Raw genomic sequence first — 19,053 nt, forward strand, 5'->3', positions numbered from 1 at the left:
GTTTATTTACCAGGAGATTTTGCTGCACAGATAACATCCGCTGTTTCAGCAGCTTTATCATCCTTTCCTGTCACTGGTAAGAGAAAGAGAGGAAATCTAACAATACATATAGTCAGTCTTCCTCAATTATCTGATGAAGATGATACCTCAATGGCTTCTGAGGGTGAGAAATCAGATTCTGAGACTGAAGCGACCAATTCTGCAGTTTTATAGGAGATTAATTTCAGATTTAAGTTAGAACACCTCTGAGTACTTTTAAAGGAGGTCTTGCTACTTTGGAAGAATCCGACTCGTCTGTCGTGGAAAATCCAAAGAGGTCTAGTAAACTTAACAGGGTATATGATGTACCCTCATCTGTGGAAGTGTTTCCAGTTCCAGACCGTATGGCAGATATCATAATTTAGGAATGGGATAAACCAGGGATTCCTTTTCCCCATCCCCTGTTTTTAAATATATGTTTCCTGTTGCTGATTCTATACGTGACTCGTGGCGCCCAGGGTAGAGGGAGCTATCTTTACTCTTGCCAAGAAAACTACTATTCCTATTGAGGATAGTTATTCTTTCAAGGATCCAATGGATTAAAGCTTGAGACTTTTTTGAAGAAAATGTATATTCATCAAGGATTGCAGTGGCAGCCTGTTGCTAGTATCGCTACAGTTGTGGGAGCAGCATCTTATTGGTGCAATGACTTATCTAACCTAATCTCAGAAGAGAATACTATAGAGGAGATCCAAGACAGGATCAAGGCTCTCAAGCTGGTCAATACCTTTAAGAACTTGCATGTTGGCATCACAAATAGACTGGGAGCTAAGATTTCTGGTTTCACTGTTTAAGCTCGCAGAGCTCTGTGGTTAAAATCTTGTTCTGCAGATGTCACATCCAAGTCCAAGCTTTCTCTTGTTAAATGTATCCAGTCCACGGATCATCCATTACTTGTGGGATATTCTCCTTCCCAACAGGAAGTTGCAAGAGGATCACCCACAGCAGAGCTGTTAAATAGCTCCTCCCCTAACTGCTATATCCAGTCATTCTCTTGTAACCCTCAAGATAGAAGGAGGTAGTAAGAGGAAAGTGGTGTAATATAGTTAGTTTTTTCTTCAATCAAGAGTTTATTATTTTTAAATAGTACCGGAGTTGTACTATTTTCTCTCAGGCAGCATTTAGAAGAAGAATCTGCCTGCGTTTTTTATGATCTTAGCAGAAGTAACTAAGATCCACTGCTGTTCTCGCGTATGTCTGAGGGGTGAGGTAACTTCAGAGGGAGAATAGCGTGCAGGTTACCCTGCAATAAGGTATGTGCAGTTTCAAGTTTTTCTAGGGATGGAATTGCTAGAAAATGCTGCTGATACCGGATTAATGTAGTTAAGCCTAAATACAGTGATTTAATAACGACTAGTAACAGGCTTAATGTGAGAGCTATAGACTCTTATAATTATGCAATATAAAACGTTTGCTGGCATGTTTAATCGTTTTTATATATGCTTTGGTGATAAAACTTATTGGGGCTTAGTGTTTTCCACATGGCTGGCTTGATTTTTGCCTAGAAACAGTTTCCTGAGGCTTTCCACTGTAGTAGTAAGAGTGGGAGGGGCCTATTTTAGCGCTTTGTTGCGCACTTAAAATTACAGACAGAGACATCCAGCTTCCCTCAGCAGTTTCCTGCATGGTATAGGACATCTCTGAAGGGCTCAAAAGGCTTTAAAAGTCGTTTATTGAGGAAGGTAAAGCCACAGTTGAGCTGTGGCAGTTTATTGTGACTATCAAAAAACGTTTTTCATTTGTCAATCCGTTTTTTGCATTAAGGGGTTAATCATCCATTTGCAAGTGGGTTCAATACTCTGCTAACTTGTTACATACACTGTCAAAATTTTGTTAGTTTAACTGCCTTTTTTCACTGTTATTTCATATTTTGACAAAATTTGTTTCTCTTAAAGGCACAGTAACGTTTTTTATATTTGCTTGTTAACTTGATTTAAAGTGTTTTCCAAGCTTGCTAGTCTCATTGCTAGTCTGTATAAACATGTCTGACATAGAGGAACCTCTTTGTGCATTATGTTTAAAAGCCATGGTGGAACCCCATAGGAGAATGTGTACTAAATGTATTGATTTCACTTTAAATAATAAAGATCAGCCTTCATCTTTAAAAGAAATATCACCAGAAGATTCTAACGAGGGGGAAGTTATGCCGACTAACTCCCCCCACGTGTCAGATCCTTTGACTCCCGCTCAAGGGACTCACGCTAGAATGGCGCCAAGTACATCAAAGACGCCCATAGCGATTACTTTACAAGACATGGCGGCGATCATGGATAATACCCTGTCAGCGGTATTAGCCAGACTGCCTGAATATAGAGGCAAGCGCGATAGCTCTGGGGTTAGGCGTAATACAGAGCGCGCAGATGTTTTAAGGCCCATGTCTGATACTGCGTCACAATATGCAGAAGCTGAGGAAGGAGAGCTTCAGTCTGTGAGTGACGTCTCTGACTCGGGGAAACCTGATTCAGATATGTCTACTTTTAAATTTAAGCTTGAGAACCTCCGGGTGTTGCTTGGAGAGGTTTTAACTGCTCTGAATGACTGTGACATAATTGCAGTGCCAGAGAAATTGTGTAGACTGGATAAATACTATGCAGTGCCGGTGTGTACTGACGTTTTTCCTATACCTAAAATTATTAATAAGGAGTGGGACAGACCCGGTGTGCCGTTTTCCCCCCTCCCATTTTTAGAAAAATGTTTCCAATAGACGCCACCACACGGGACCTATGGCAGACGGTCCCTAAGGTGGAGGGAGCAGTTTCTACTTTAGCAAAGCGTACCACTATCCCTGTCGAGGACAGTTGTGCTTTTTCAGATCCAATGGATAAAAAATTAGAAGGTTACCTTAAGAAAATGTTTATTCAACAAGGTTTTATCCTGCAGCCCCTTGCATGCATTGCGCCTGTCACTGCTGCTGCGGCGTTCTGGTTTGAGTCTCTGGAAGAGGCCTTTCAGACAGCTACTCGATTGACTGAAATACTTGACAAGCTTAGAACATTTAAGCTAGCTAATTCTTTTGTTTCTGATGCCATTGTTCATTTGACTAAACTAACGGCTAAGAATTCTGTATTCGCCATCCAGGCGCGTAGGGCGCTATGGCTTAAATCCTGGTCAGCTGATGTGACTTCAAAGTCTAAATTACTTAACATTCCTTTCAAGGGGCAGACCCTATTCGGGGCCTGGTTTGAAGGAAATTATTGCTGACATTACTGGAGGAAAGGGTCACACCCTTCCTCAGGACAGGGCCAAATCAAGGGCCAAACAGTCTAATTTTCGTGCCTTTCGAAACTACAAGGCAAGTGCAGCACCAACTTCCTCTGCTTTAAAATAAGAGGGAACTTTTGCTCAATCCAAGCCGGCCTGGAAATCTAACCAGGCTTGGAACAAAGGCAAGCAGGCCAGAAAGCCTGCTGCTGCCTCTAAAACAGCATGAAGGAACGGCCCCCTATCCGGTAACGGATCTAGTAGGGGGCAGACTTTCTCTCTTCGCCCAGGCGTGGGCAAGAGATGTTCAGGATCCCTGGGCGTTGGAGATCATATCTCAGGGATATCTTCTGGACTTCAAAGCTTCCCCCCCACAAGGGAGATTTCACCTTTCGAGATTATCTGTAAACCAGATAAAGAAAGAGGCATTCTTACGCTGTGTGCAAGACCTCCTAGTAATGGGAGTGATCCATCCAGTTCCACAGACGGAACAGGGACAGGGATGTTATTCAAATCTGTTTGTGGTTCCCAAAAAAGAGGGAACCTTCAGACCAATTTTGGATCTAAAGATCTTAAACAAGTTCCTCAGAGTTCCATCATTCAAAATGGAAACTATTCGGACCATCCTACCTATGATCTGGGAGGGTCAGTTCATGACCACAGTGGATTTCAAGGATGCTTACCTTCACATACCGATTCAAAAAGACCATCATTGGTTCCTAAGGTTTGCCTTTCTAGACAGGCATTACCAGTTTGTGGCTCTTCCCTTCGGGTTAGCTACAGCCCCAAGAATTTTTACAAAGGTTCTGGGGTCCCTTCTGGCGGTCCTAAGACCACGGGGCATATCAGTGGCCCCTTATCTAGACGACATCCTGATACAGGCGTCAAATTTCCAAATTGCCAAATCTCATACGCACATAGTACTGGCATTTCTGAGGTCGCATGGGTGGAAAGTGAACGAGGAAAAGAGTTCTCTATCACCCCTCACAAGAGTGTCCTTCCTAGGAACTCTGATAGATTCTGTAGAAATTAAAATTTACCTGACGGAGTCCAGGTTATCAAAGCTTCTAAATTCCTGCCGTGTTCTTCATTCCATTCCGCGCCCGTCAGTGGCTCAGTGCATGGAAGTGATCGGCTTAATTGTAGCGGTGATGGACATAGTGCCATTTGCGCGCCTACATCTCAGACCGCTGCAATTATGCATGCTAAGTCAGTGGAATGGGGATTACACAGATTTGTCCCCTCTACTAAATCTGGATCAAGAGACCAGAGATTCTCTTCTCTGGTGGCTATCTCGGGTCCATCTGTCCAAGGGTATGACCTTTCACAGCCCAGATTGGACAATTGTAACAACAGATGCCAGCCTTCTAGGTTGGAGTGCTGTCTGGAATTCCCTGAAGGCTCAGGGATCGTGGACTCAGGAGGAGAAATTCCTCCCAATAAATATTCTGGAGTTAAGAGCAATATTCAATGCTCTTCTAGCTTGGCCTCAGTTAGCAACACTGAGGTTCATCAGATTTCAGTCGGACAACATCACGACTGTGGCTTACATCTATCATCAAGGGGGGACCAGAAGCTCCCTAGCGATGTTAGAAGTATCCAAGATAATTCACTGGGCGGAGACTCACTCCTGCCACCTATCAGCGATCCATATCCCAGGTGTAGAGAACTGGGAGGCGGATTTTCTAAGTCGTCAGACTTTTCATCCGGGGGAGTGGGAACTCCATCCGGAGGTGTTTGCTCAATTGGTTCATCGTTGGGGCAAACCAGAACTGGATCTCATGGCGTCTCGCCAGAACGCCAAGCTTCCTTGTTACGGATCCAGGTCCAGGGACCCAGAAACGACGCTGATAGATGCTCTAGCAGCGCCTTGGTTCTTCAACCTGGCTTATGTGTTTCCACCGTTTCCTCTGCTCCCTCGACTGATTGTCAGAATCAAACAGGAGAGAGCATCGGTGATCTTGATAGCGCCTGCGTGGCCACGCAGGACCTGGTATGCAGACCTAATGGACATGTCATCCTTTCCACCTTGGACTCTGCCTTTGAGACAGGACCTTCTAATACAAGGTCCTTTCAATCATCCAAATCTAATTTCTCTGAGGCTGACTGCCTGGAGATTGAACGCTTGATTTTATCAAAGCGTGGCTTCTCAGAGTCAGTCATTGATACCTTAATACAGGCACGAAAGCCTGTCACCAGTAAAATATACCATAAGATATGGCGTAAATATCTTTATTGGTGTGAATCCAAGAATTACTCATGGGGTAAGGTTAGGATTCCTAGGATATTGTCTTTTCTCCAAGAGGGTTTGGAAAAAGGACTATCAGCTAGTTCTTTAAAGGGACAGATTTCTGCTCTGTCTATTCTTTTGCACAAGCGTCTGGCAGAGGTTCCAGACGTTCAGGCATTTTGTCAGGCTTTGGTTAGAATTAAGCCTGTGTTTAAACCTGTTGCTCCCCCATGGAGCTTAAACTTGGTTCTTAAAGTTCTTCAAGGAGTTCCGTTTGAACCCCTTCATTCCATTGATATCAAACTTTTATCTTGGAAAGTTCTGTTTTTGATGGCTATTTCCTCGGCTCATAGAGTCTCTGAGTTATCGGCCTTACAATGTGATTCTCCTTATCTGATTTTCCATACAGATAAAGTAGTCCTGCGTACAAAACCTGGGTTTTTACCTAAGGTAGTTTCTAACAAGAATATCAATCAAGAGATTGTTGTTCCATCATTGTATCCTAATCCTTCTTCAAAGAAGGAACGTCTGTAACATAATCTAGACGTAGTCCGTGCTTTAAAGTTTTACTTACAAGCGACTAAGGAGTTTCGTCAAACATCTTCCTTGTTTGTCATTTACTCTGGACAGAGGAGAGGTCAAAAGGCTTCGGCAACCTCTCTTTCTTTTTGGCTTCGGAGCATAATACGCTTAGCCTACGAGACTGCTGGACAGCAGCCCCCTGATAGAATTACAGCTCATTCTACTAGAGCTGTGGCTTCCACCTGGGCCTTTAAAAATGAGGCTTCTGTTGAACAGATTTGCAAAGCGGCGACTTGGTCTTCGCTTCATACCTTTTCAAAATTTTACAAATTTGATACTTTTGCTTCTTCGGAGGTTATTTTTGGGAGAAAGGTTCTACAGGCAGTGGTCCCTTCCGTTTAAGTACCTGCCTTGTCCCTCCCATCATCTGTGTACTTTAGCTTTGGTATTGGTATCCCACAAGTAATGGATGATCCGTGGACTGGATACACTTAACAAGAGAAAACATAATTTATGCTTACCTGATAAATTTATTTCTCTTGTAGTGTATCCAGTCCACGGCCCGCCCTGTCCTTTTAAGGCAGGTCTAAATTTTAATTAAACTACAGTCACCACTGCACCCTATGGTTTCTCCTTTCTCGGCTAGTTTCGGTCGAATGACTGGACATGGCAGTTAGGGAAGAAGCTATTTAACAGCTCTGCTGTGGGTGATCCTCTTGCAACTTCCTGTTGGGAAGGAGAATATCCCACAAGTAATGGATGATCCGTGGACTGGATACACTACAAGAGAAATAAATTTATCAGGTAAGCATAAATTATGTTTTTGTCTTTGCCTTATAAGGGCTAAACCTTGTTTGGTCCAGGTCTGGCTGAGATAATTTCTAAAATTAGTGGTGGAAAGGGCTCTTTTCTACCTCAGGATTAAAAGAATAGACCTAAGGGTCGTCAGAATCCTAATTTTCGTTCCTTTCGTAACTTTAAGGGGCAAAAGTCTTCTTCCTCCTCTTCCAAGTCGGAACAATCCAAGTCTTCTTGGAGGTCCATTCAGCTTTGGAATAAAGGAAAGCAAGCTTGGATACGCGATGTTCCGGATCCTTGTAGACATATTGTCTCACGGTTACAGAATAGGATTCAAATCCTGTCCTCCCAGGGGCAAATTCCACCTGTCAAGGATATCTGCGGACCAGAAAGAGAGAGGCCTTCTTAAACTGCGTAAAGGAGGGCACTTTCCATCTCATCCTGGACCTAAAGTATCTCAACCAATTCCTCAGGGTTCCGTCCTTCAAAATGGAGACCATCCGCTCCATTCTTCCTTTGGTACAAGAGGGTCAGTTCATGACAACCATAGATCTGAAAGATGCGTATCTTCATGTTCCTATTCACAGGGATCATTTTCAGTATCTGAGGTTTGCCTTTCTGGACATACATTACCAGTTTGTTTCTCTTCTTTTTGGCCTTGCTAGAGCTCCCAGAATTTTCACAAAGGTTCTGGGGGCTCTTCTGGCAGTGGTCAGGTATCAGGGAATTGCTGTGGCACCTTATCTGGATGACATCTTGGTTCAAGCATCATCTTTTCATCTTGCAGAAAAAGTGGAGAAAAAAAAGCCAAATCTGAAACATTCCACGCAAAACTCCAAAAATGGAATGGACAAAATTATTGGCACCCTCAATATAATATTTGATAGCACACCCTTGGAATAAATAACTGAAATCAATCACTTCCTGTAACCATCAATTAGTTTCTTACACCTCTCTACTGGAATTTTGGACCACTCTTATTTCGCCAACTGCTCCAGGTCTCTCAGATTTGAAGGGTTCCTTTTCCCAACTGCTGTTTTGAGATCTCTCCACATGTGCTCTATGGGTTTGAGATCTGGACTCATTGCTGGCCAGTTCAGTACTCTTCAGCGCTTAGTCTTAAACCATTTCTGGGTGCTTTTTGACGTGTGCTTTGGGTCATTGTCCTGCTGTAAGACCTATAACCTCTGTCAGAGACCCAAGTTTTGACACTGTACCCTACATTGCACCACCGAATTCTGTGGTTCAGATTTCATAATGCGATGAACACAGTCAAGACATCCAGTGCCTGAAGCAGCAAAGCAACCCCAAAACATCAGTGAACCTCCACCATGTTTGACTGTAGGGACTGTATTCTTTTCTTTAAAAGCCTAATTTCTTTTACTGAAAACAGTAGAATTATGGGCTTTACCAAAAAGCTGTAATTTTGTTTAGTCTGTCCACAGCACATTCTCCCAAAAGGATTTTGGCTTCCTCTGGCAAGTTTTGGCAAATTCCAATCTGGCTTTTTTATGTTTCTGTTTCAGCAGTGGGGTTCTCCTGGGTCTCCTACCATAGCGCCCCTTTTCATTCAGATGGTGACGTATAGTGCAAGCTGACGCATTTGTACTCTGTGCCTGAAGGTCAGCTTGAATTTGTCTGGAAGTTGATCGAGGTTCTTTATCCACTATTTGAACAATCCTTTGTTGCAATCTTTGATCAATTTTTCTCTTTCGTCCACATCCAGGGAGATTAGCTATAGTGCCATGGGCTGTAAACTTCTCGACAATGTTGTGCACAGTGGACACAGGTACATTAAAGGGACACTGAACCCAATTTTTTTCTATCGTGATTCAGAGCATGCAATTTTAAGCAACTTTCTAATTTACTCCTATTATCAAATTCTTTTCATTCTCTTGGTATCTTTATTTGAAATGCAAGAATGTAAGTTTAGATGCCGGCTCATTTTTGGTGAACACACTGTGTTGTCCTTGCTGATCGGTGGGTAAATTCACCTACCAATAAACAAGTGCTTTCCATGGTACTGAACCAAAAAAATAGCTTAGATGCCTTCTTTTTCAAATAAAGAAAGCAAGAGAACGAAGAAAAATTATAATAGGAGTAAATTAGAAAGTTGTTTAACATTGCAATTGCACTCTATCTGAATCACGAAAGAAAAAAAAAATTGGGTTCAGTGTCCCTTTAAGATCTCTGGAGATGGACTTGTAACCTTGAGATTGTCCATGCTTTTCCACAATTTTTGTTCTCAAATCCTCAGACAATACTTTGCTGCTCTTTCTCTTCTCCATGCTCAGTGTGGCACACAAAGACACACAACAGAAAGGTTGAGTAAATTTTTCACCTTTTTAACTGGTAGCCGGTGTGATTTCTATATTGTCAGCACCTTTTAATTGATACAGGATTAGTTTAATTACAAATTACAGGAGCATCACAAACTTGGAATGCAATTATTTGTTACAAATTTGAGAAGATGCCAATCATTTTGTCCAGTCCATTTTTAGAGTTTTGCATGGAATGTGTCAGATTTGGCTTTTTTCTCTCCACTTTTTTGTGTCATAGCAATGCAAACAAAAGAAATAAACATAAGAATGCCTAAACATTTGTCATTGCAACAATGGTGCATTATCTGACAGAAATGCACTGGTGCCAATATTTTTATCCACGAGTTTAGCTGCAACTTATCTCGTCTTCTAAACAAGAATTTTAACAGTTCTCACTCTCCATTGCAATATTGTAGCCTCAAAAGTGTCGTACAAACAAGATCACTTTTTCGTGGCCGGGAGTTCCGTAATGTAGCCGCAGAAGTTGAAAAACGCCATGTTGTGATTGTGTTCTGATTTTGAGGTTCTGATCTCGTTTGAAAGCACAGTCACAAAGGCGCGGTTCCTTTTTAAATTTTGTCTCCATGTTAAAAATAGGGCTTTTATAGCTGAGACAAAAATGCACTTGTGACTCTGAAAAAAAAGTAAAAAACCTGCTATTGTGAGTGCACTGAAACGAAAAGGGCCCTCTGAAACCAAATAGGCTGATAGATTGACCCATAAGTGCCTTCATTTTTCCTCTAGTTTTTATATAATTGAATTAATACATATATTTACAGTTAGCTCACCTTTATTCATGATATTATTGATATCACTGTAGTTATAAACGTTTAGTTTCTTATTGATTTTACCATTATGCAAGTTAATGCTCTCTAGTCATATGTATGTTGTTTTTATTTTTTAGGTTAACATTTTCTGAGGCGCTCGGTGATGTAATTTCAGATTATGGAGAGAAAAAGCCATACCACAGGGTGACGTGTTTGGCATTAGCCCAGTTGATCTACAGAAAGTGTTCTAGTTTCAGAAAAGCTGCACTCTCTATGTGTTTACAAGGCCAAGTGCAAGGTGCACTCAACTACACCTATGAATGCAAACAATTTTTATTGGGTAACTCCACATTTTGCACATGATAATAATATCCTTACTTGATGGTTTTAAACTTTATGCAGTAATGCTTTAAAAAACAGAAATGTTAAAAGTTTATTTTTATCAATTAACAAAATTCAAAGTAAATAGAAGAAAAATCCAAATCAAAGCAACATTTGGTGTGACCACCCTTTGCCTTCAAAAAAAGCATAAATTCTTCTAGGTAAACTTGCATGCATTATTTTTAAGGAACTCAGCAGGTAGGTTGTTCCAAACATATTGGAGAACTAACCACAGTTCTTATGTGGATTTAGGCTGCCTCGGTTGCTTCTGTTCATGTAATCCCAGACAGACTCGACAATGTTTAGATCAGGGTTCTGCGTAGGCCATATTATCACTTCTAGGACTCTGTGTTCTTCTTTACACTGAAGATAGTTCTTTATGACTTTGGTTGTGTGTTTGGGTTCATTGTTATGCTGCAGATAAATTTGGGGCCAATCGGATGCCTCTCTGATGGTATTGCATGATGGATAAGTATCTCCCCAACTCCATTTGAAGAAATGCTGCCCAAGGAACCTCCACCATGTTTCACTGTTGCCTGCAGACACTCATTATTTTACCGCTCTCCAGCCCTTCGGCACAAACTGATTTTTGCTACAGTCAAATATTTCAGTCCAGAACACCTGCTGCCCTTTTTCTGCACCCCAATTCCTGTGTTTTCATGAATAGTTGAGTTGCTTGGCCTTAAATATAGATTTAATAATAAAAGGTACATTGTTTTCTATGTGAAGAACATAGGAATGTAAAATATGCGTAACGTTCATCAGGGTTTTGCAATTTATGACTAATGCGGTCGGGTTAGCGCACATGAAGAATCGATTTAATCCGAGTTATTGAAATATTAAATATAATGCGCTTTCCATTGACTTCTATGGTAAGAAGTTTGCGGTCGTGATAATTTGTTAGCGTGTGTCGGGTTTTGCTTGCACAAAAACTTTTTACTTTCAACTTGTAATACGAGTGTATTTACGCTCGAGCGGGAGCACTAAATTGTAATCTAGCCCTTAAAGGGACAGGAAACACAAACATTATCTTTTGTGATTTGGATAGAGCATACAATTTTAATCAACTTTCCAAATTAATTCTCAAATTTGCATCATTATCTTGTTATCCTTTGCTGAAGGAACAGCATTGCACTACTTGCAGATAGCTGAACACATCTAGTTAGCCAATCACAAGAGACAAATGTGTGCAGGCACCAATTAGCAGCTAGCTCCCACTAGTGAAGAATATGTGCGTATTCTTTTGCAACAAGAGAACAAAGCATATTTAAAAATAGAAGTGAATTTAAAAGTATCTTAAAAGCGCATGCTCTGTCTGAATCAGGCAAGTTTAATTTTGACTTTCCTATCCCTTTAAGAAGATAAAATGTAGGCCAGTATTTTAAAATATGTCATGCATACATGAAAAAAAAATTAAAACAGAAGCAGAACATCTATTTTACCTCTGATTTTCTATTTTCAGACTAGCAACCGGCTGCCCCTTCTATGCTGCCTTTATTTTCTCATAGTCACATGGAGGGCGGTACAGCCAATGAGAAGCTGTGCATACAGTCCTGTTGAAGGGTCAAGGTTCACGTTGGCATGTGCATTTGGCATTGCATTCTGTAGTCATGCAAAAGTAAACAGTGAATTTATATAATTTAGCATAGGGAAGACCTGCACATAGTAATACAACAGTTAGTTTTGTGTATGAAAACTTCAGTATTTGAACATTTTTCTGTTTGTTGTGTTACACATTTTTACTGCATATCATATAGTACATTAAAGTGATGGTAAATTCATATGTATTGCAAAACATATTCTAGATGCTCTTACTTTAACTAGCAGATCGCTGTGCTTATATTTAAAAAATAAACTTTTTTTACTTTGTTATTCCGTTTTTATTAGGGTAACCGTACAGTCTAATAATCTGCCTCTATCTATATTTTTCACAGGGGCAGCTGTGATCTCAACTCACTCATTGCTATGGACTGCGCATGCGCAATTCTTACGCTAATTGCGCATCTCTAAATGATAATACTCATTATTATTATTATTAATATTATCATTTAGAGATGTGCAATTAGCGTAAGAATTGCGCATGCGCAGTCCATAGCAATGAGTGAGTTGAGAGCACGGGAGCGTGCAGGTCCGATTTCACATGGGACGCATGGTGAGCTGATGATTGGCTAAAACCGATGTCAATCACAGCTGCCCCTGTGAAAAATATAGAGAGAGGCAGATTATTAGACTGTACGGTTACCCTAATAAAAACGGAATAACAAAGTAAAAATAGTTTATTTTTTAAATATAAGCACATCGATCTGCTAGTTAAAGTAAGAGCATCTAGAATATGTTTTGCAACACATGAATTTACCATCACTTTAAGGAAAAAATACTTTTAGCGTGAGTTTATCTGAGCAAAAAAAAAAGGGGGCGGTATACTCCTATAGACAACTGAGATATATAAGTTTGCCATGCATGCAGGAAAATTCCCCACCCCAAAGAAGCTATCACGGTCAAATATCAGAGACTTACTCTTCCACCGTCAGAGGATATCCATAGAACACCGGGGTAACTGAAAAACATCAAACCGAGAACTTACTCAGTGCGACCTCCGTCCAGGTACTGGTTCACGGCACTCGGCTCCGGTCAATGATGTCAGCAGTGACGTATGGGGTAGGGGTAGTCTTCACCCGGGGTTGCAGAACACTATGAGGAAAGGCAGGATCCTTTGCTGGTGGCACTGGAAACCAAAAAACGAAGATAGGGTACCACAGCAAATGCGACTGGGCTAGAGGGTGCAACAGTGAAAGACAAGGTGTGAGAGCGTGACACCAATGGCTTACATGTTTCGGCTTATCGCCGTAATCATAGCCTAAGATGTCACAGTAGTGAGAGTGCTTAAAAACCTAAGATAACATTCTAATTGGTTAAAACCTAAAATGCAAAAACACGCCCTTCACACCAACCTAACTTTAGGTTAACCCCTTACGCTAAACAGACTAATAGCATACAGAATATATACAGTGAATAAAGATAATAAGGGGATAATACAAATGAGGAAGAAATGCTAGTTGAAATGGTAAATGAAAAATAAATTAAATTAATTAATTAAAAATAATCATAATAATACAAGCATAAATATACAAGTTTATGTGACCATACTTTCTAGGACATATTGTAAGTCCAGACATGGTTATCTTAATTAATTTGGGAATGGAGCGTCCTGTGTTCTACCATTCAAACACCACAACTCCTCAGAGAGTAAGCGGTGGCTTGTATGCTCTAGTCACACGTAGCATATGTGCGTATGCCGCTAAAACAGTAATATCTTTTATTAGAAGCATTTTTGCCATTGGAAGTATTTTGCAAAAATGCTTCTATTTAAAAGTGAAATGCACCCATGCACATTTTAATTTTCCTTTAAGTTTTAGTCTTTATAAAGTAACTAGTCGATAAGCCTGCCCAGAGGGCAGTCTAATTATTTTTTAAACTACAGATGTAGAAACAACCTATTTTGTAACTCTTTTTTTATATAAATATTTAAGCTACAGGTGTAGCAATACTATAATTATAATGGACTACTGTCTTAAATATATCAAAAATATTTTCTATGTAATAAACTACAGATATAGCCACACTCTATTTGGACAAACTACTGTCCTATATAAATACAACATTTCTTCTCTTTAAATTATATCTACTTTAAGTATATTTCTTTATATATTAACCCCTAAACCGTAAAACCCCCACATCACAATAAACCTAATTACCCTATTAACCCCTAAACCACAAACCCCCCACATCGCAATAAACATTATTATCCTATTAACCCATAAACTGCAAAACCCCCACATCGCAATAAACCTAATTAACTTATTAACCTCTTAAACCGCTAAAACCCACAACGCAAATAACTATTTAAATAACTAAGCACCCTAACCTAACACCCCCTTAAATTAACCCAAATTACCTAAACTAATAAATTCTAAAGTTACAAAAAAAAAAAAAAAAAATGTTTACAAAAAATAAAAAAGGCTAAGATTACAGAAAATAAAAAATCAAATTAACAAATTAAACCTAATCCCTATGAAAATAAAAAAGCCCCCCCCAAAATAAAAACACCCCCTACTCTAAGAATAAACTACCAGTAGCCCTTAAAAGGGCTTTTTGCAGGGCATTGCCCCAAGATAATGAGCTCTTTTACAAAAAATACACAAAGTCCCCCCTAACAGTAAAACCCACCACCCACCAAACCCCCCCAAAATAAAATAAAATAAAAAACCTAAACTACCCATTGCCCTGAAAAGCATTTAGCTCTTTTACTGCCCATCCCTAATCTAAATAAAACAAACCCCCCCCAAAAAACTTAAAAAAACCTAAGTCTAACCCCCAGGTTGCTACTCACCGTTCTTGAAGTCCGACGGAGAAGGTCCTGTTCCAGGCGGTGAAGTCTTCTTCCAAGCGTGACCTCTTCTTTCTTCTTCCAGGAACATCCTGCGCGGTGCTGAAGACCGATGACCGCAGAGCTGAAGACCGGCGACCCTGGAACTGAAGACTGGCGACCACGGAGCCATGGAGCATGGAGGTTCCTTTTCGTACGATCTCCGCCGTACACTGAATAGTGAATTCAAGGTACGCGATTAAAGATGGCGTCCCTTGAATTCTTATTGGCTGATTTGATTCTTCAAATTCAAATCAGACAATAGGATTAGAGCTACTCAAATCCTATTGGCTGTTCAAATCAGCCAATAGGATGAGAGCAAGTGAACTCCTATTGGCTGTTCACCAACCAATAAGATTTTGGTGGTTTAAGGGGTTAATAAGTTAATTAGGTTTATTGCGATGTGGGGGTTTAGGGGTTAATAGGGTAAATAGGTTTATTGCGATGTAGGGGTTTTGCGGTATAGGGGTTAATAGGATAATTAGGCTTATTGCGATGTGGGGGTTTTGCGGTTTAGAGGTTAATAGGGTAATTAGGTGTATTCCGATGTGGGTGGTTGACGGTTAAGTGATTAAGGGGATAATTACTTTATTATTTAGCAATGTGGGGGTTTACGGTGTATGTGTTAATACTTCGTGTAGGAGGTTTTTTGTTATATTTCGTGTGGACTGTTTTTTTTTTTTTTTTTTAAATACTTGATGTGGGCGGTTAGTTGTTGCTCCGTTTGCCTTCGCTGCATCCTGGTGGATTCCGAAAATGTCAGGGTGGCGGTGGATTCTTTCACCACCCTGCCATTTTCAGAATCCACTGGGATGCAGGTGAATTATTTTGTCCTCGCGCTGCCAACATTCCATTGAGGATGCGTGCACAACTGCCGACAGCGACGGACATTACAAACGCAATTATAGTATAGATGAGCACCACCATGTTCTAACCTAGGTTTCTCTGTTTTTAAAAGCTTGTTACTTTGTCTCCTCTGCTGAGGTCAGTTAGGGATAATTATTTATGAACTAGACTAACAATCTCACAGTGTTTAATGCCTCTTTACGTTTCTATACGGCTCATCATAGTAATATGTGATGGATGAACATACCAAATTTATATGTCAATTTGTTGCGCATAAAAGGAGTGCCTATGTATATTATATTATTTTATCACATGCTTATTGATTTAAGCCACCGCTGCTGCTAGAGACAGTTTTACTATCACTTTTGGATAAATTATAATGTTCAATAAGTTAGACGCCTCATTGCTAACTAATAGTAATGACTAATAATATACATGTAACATTTAAAAATGATAAAAAAAATATCTCCCAGCAATGAAAAATATTTAAATGTATTAGTCATATTATATATTATATTATTTGCATTATTGTCTATTTGCAAGTTGTAGGGACACATCTCAGGTATGTGATGACTTCTGCTAATATGGTTAGTATTCCTTAGACTCGTAATATAACCACTGTACCTTATTCTGCATCCATTGTAATATATCCAGATACATTTAAATGTAAAAAAAATACACAATATGATTAAAAAAACTGAAGTTTCAAAGTAGAGTTAAATTAAATTTGAAAATTGAAGATGTTTCTGAAGGTGGTGCTGTAGATTTATTTTACAGTAATTAAAAGAGTAATATTTATTGGTACTGAATAGAGTCATTAGACACGGTACATTAGGCAAATAGGCAAATACATTATATAACATATTCCTTATTACTTTCTAATTTTGGCAATTTGTCTTGTTAATTTGCTGAACAGCAGCCAGATGACATAAATAGCTCCTAATGTCCCTTATTGCTTTTTTTAGATGATTACTTGTTCTTACTGAAACATTGTGCTACTCCTGAGCTGATTCATGGTTTGACCAAAGAGTGGAATGGGAAACCAGCTGCCCTGTCTGTGGGACAAGCTGTGCTTTCATTGCTTTGTACTGATCACAAAGATTATGGATTTCAACTGTTGGAGAGCGTTCACCGTTGCGGGGACAGTAAGTATATCACATGACATTACCTATCAGCCACAGGATACCACATTACTTATCTATACTGGGATTATTTTCAGCATCTATAAAACAGCTATCTGCCTTTAATTGTGTAAGGATGGAAAATGAAAGCTATCTTGTACACAGGCAATCGTTATTTTCCCCCCTTTGTTTTGCAATATGTAGCCATTATTAGTATAAGCACTCACTTGTATTTCCCTTATGCTCTTATTAGATACTTAGGTCTAGATTACAAGTGGCGCAGAATTTTTTCTGCTAGGATTTTCATTTTTCTGATTTTCGGGTTGGGTACGTATTATAAGTTCCCCAAAAATAAAATTTGAACTAGAATTATCCCCAATAGCGTGAAAATCCTAACTTAAAGGGACATGAAACCCAATTTTTTTTCTTTCATGATTTAGAAAGAGCATTTTAAACAACTTTCTAATTTACTTCTATTATCTAATTTGCTTCATTCTCTTGATATCACTTGCTGGAAAGCATATCTAGATATGCTCAGTAGCTGCTGATTGGTTGCTGCACATAGAGGCCTTGTGTGATTGGCTCACACATGTGCATTGTTATTTCTTCAACAAAGGATATCTAAAGAATTGAGCAAATGAGATAATAGAAGTAAATTGGAAAGTTGTTTAAAATTGCATGCCCTATCTGAAGCATGAAAGTTTAATTTTGACTAGACTGTCCCTTTAAGAACCAGAAATTTTTGTTTCATCATTCTAATAAAACATACAATTTTAAAACAACTTTACAATTTACTTCTATTATGAAATATTTTCTTTGTTCTCTTTTCTCATGTCTGCATTACTATATGGCAGCAGTTTTGTAACAACGTTATACATTAGCAGGAGCACTAAATGGCAGCACTATTACCTGTCATGTAGTGCTCATGCTTGTGCACATTACCTATCTAGATATCTCTTTATCAAAGAATAACATGAAAACGATGCAAATTTGATAACCTAAATAAATTGGAAACGGTTTTTAAAATGTTATAATGTATCTGAATCATGAAAGAACAATTTTGAGTTTCCTGTCCCTTTAAGGCAAACATACGATTTAGAAATCTAACATGACTGTGGAAATAGTATAGTTTGCCTACAGATAGCACTGGCATCAGCTCAACACTATTCAACAATATAAATATATGTCTGTAAGCAGACTTGCAGATCAGGCTAGTGACTTATTCCACACGTAATCTTTATTGTTTTAACTATTGCACAGAATAAACTGTATTGTGATGCTGTATTTCGTTTGACTACTACTAAAGAAATAGCTTATATGTTGGCTATAACAGAGACTTCATGTTTTCTCTTCAGGTGCCTTGGAACAAGTAATCCTTAACGATGTTGTGTGTACACCAGAAGGATGGGTAGAAATAGCTGATGAGTGTTTGAGCAATAACTATAGAACGTTGTCTGAGAAGATAATATCCATTGTGACATCTCAGGATGGGGTGGTTGAGATTTCATCTAAGGATGAAGATGCAAAAATAATGGAGCACATCTTTATGTAGTACCCACTTCCTGCCAGCAGATGGGGCGTCCGTTCCAACAATCCAGATTACAACCGAGTAAACAGCACCCATGGAACCATATTTTCTTAGCTATTCTAATCTTTAAGAATTGTGGTTTCAATAAAAAAAAAAACTGAATCAGAAAAAATATATAGCAGCAAACGCTAGTTAAACCCACAAACAAACAAACAAAAAACAGACGTGTTGCATGATTTTCAATATGGCAGCTAATTGATTCAATATGTCTGCCTATGCCTGATATGTTTAAAGGAACAGTCTAGTCCAAAATAAACTTTCATGATTCAGATAGGGCATGTAATTTTAAACAATTTTTCAGTTTACTTTTATAACCAATTTTGCTTTGTTCTCTTGGTATTCTTAGTTGAAAGCTTAACCTAGGAGGTTCATATGCAAATTTCTTAGACCTTGAAGTCCACCTCTTTTCAGATTGCATTTTAACAGTTTTTCACCACTAGAGGGTGTTAGTTCACGTATTTCATATAGATAACACTGTGTTCGTGCACAAGAAGTTATCTGGGAGCAGGCACTGATTGGCTAAACTGCAAGTCTGTCAAAAGAACTGAAATAAAGGGGCAGTTTGCAGAGGCTTAGATACAAGATAATCACAGAGGTTAAAAGTATATTAATATAACTGTGTTGGTTATGCAAAACTGGGGAACGGGTAATAAAGGGATTATCTATCTTTTAAAACAAAAAAAATTCTGGTGTAGACTGTCCCTTTAAATGCAGTTTTTTTTAATTAAAGTGATGGTAAATCCGAGCATTTGAAAAAACCTTTTATGTAAATTTTTCTGGAGGTTTTTCCCAGTTTCTGTGCATTAATGACAG

At 39.2% G+C, this 19,053-nt stretch overlaps 1 protein-coding gene across 1 annotated transcript in view; it reads left to right on the top strand.

The window, feature by feature from the left end:
- The window catches only part of CLHC1 (clathrin heavy chain linker domain containing 1), a 114,089-nt gene extending 95,454 nt beyond the window's left edge, over window positions 1–18,635 (top strand). The window contains exons 9-11 of the mRNA XM_053709342.1: window positions 10,016–10,218; window positions 16,497–16,676; window positions 18,008–18,635. Of these exons, the coding sequence (XP_053565317.1) occupies window positions 10,016–10,218; window positions 16,497–16,676; window positions 18,008–18,204 (580 nt within the window). The 3' untranslated portion in view covers window positions 18,205–18,635. The remainder of the gene's footprint in view (window positions 1–10,015; window positions 10,219–16,496; window positions 16,677–18,007) is intronic.
- The last annotated feature ends 418 nt before the right edge of the window (window positions 18,636–19,053 follow it).

Source organism: Bombina bombina, chromosome 4 (genome assembly GCF_027579735.1).
Source record: "Bombina bombina isolate aBomBom1 chromosome 4, aBomBom1.pri, whole genome shotgun sequence".
Classification (NCBI taxonomy): Eukaryota; Metazoa; Chordata; class Amphibia; order Anura; family Bombinatoridae; genus Bombina; species Bombina bombina.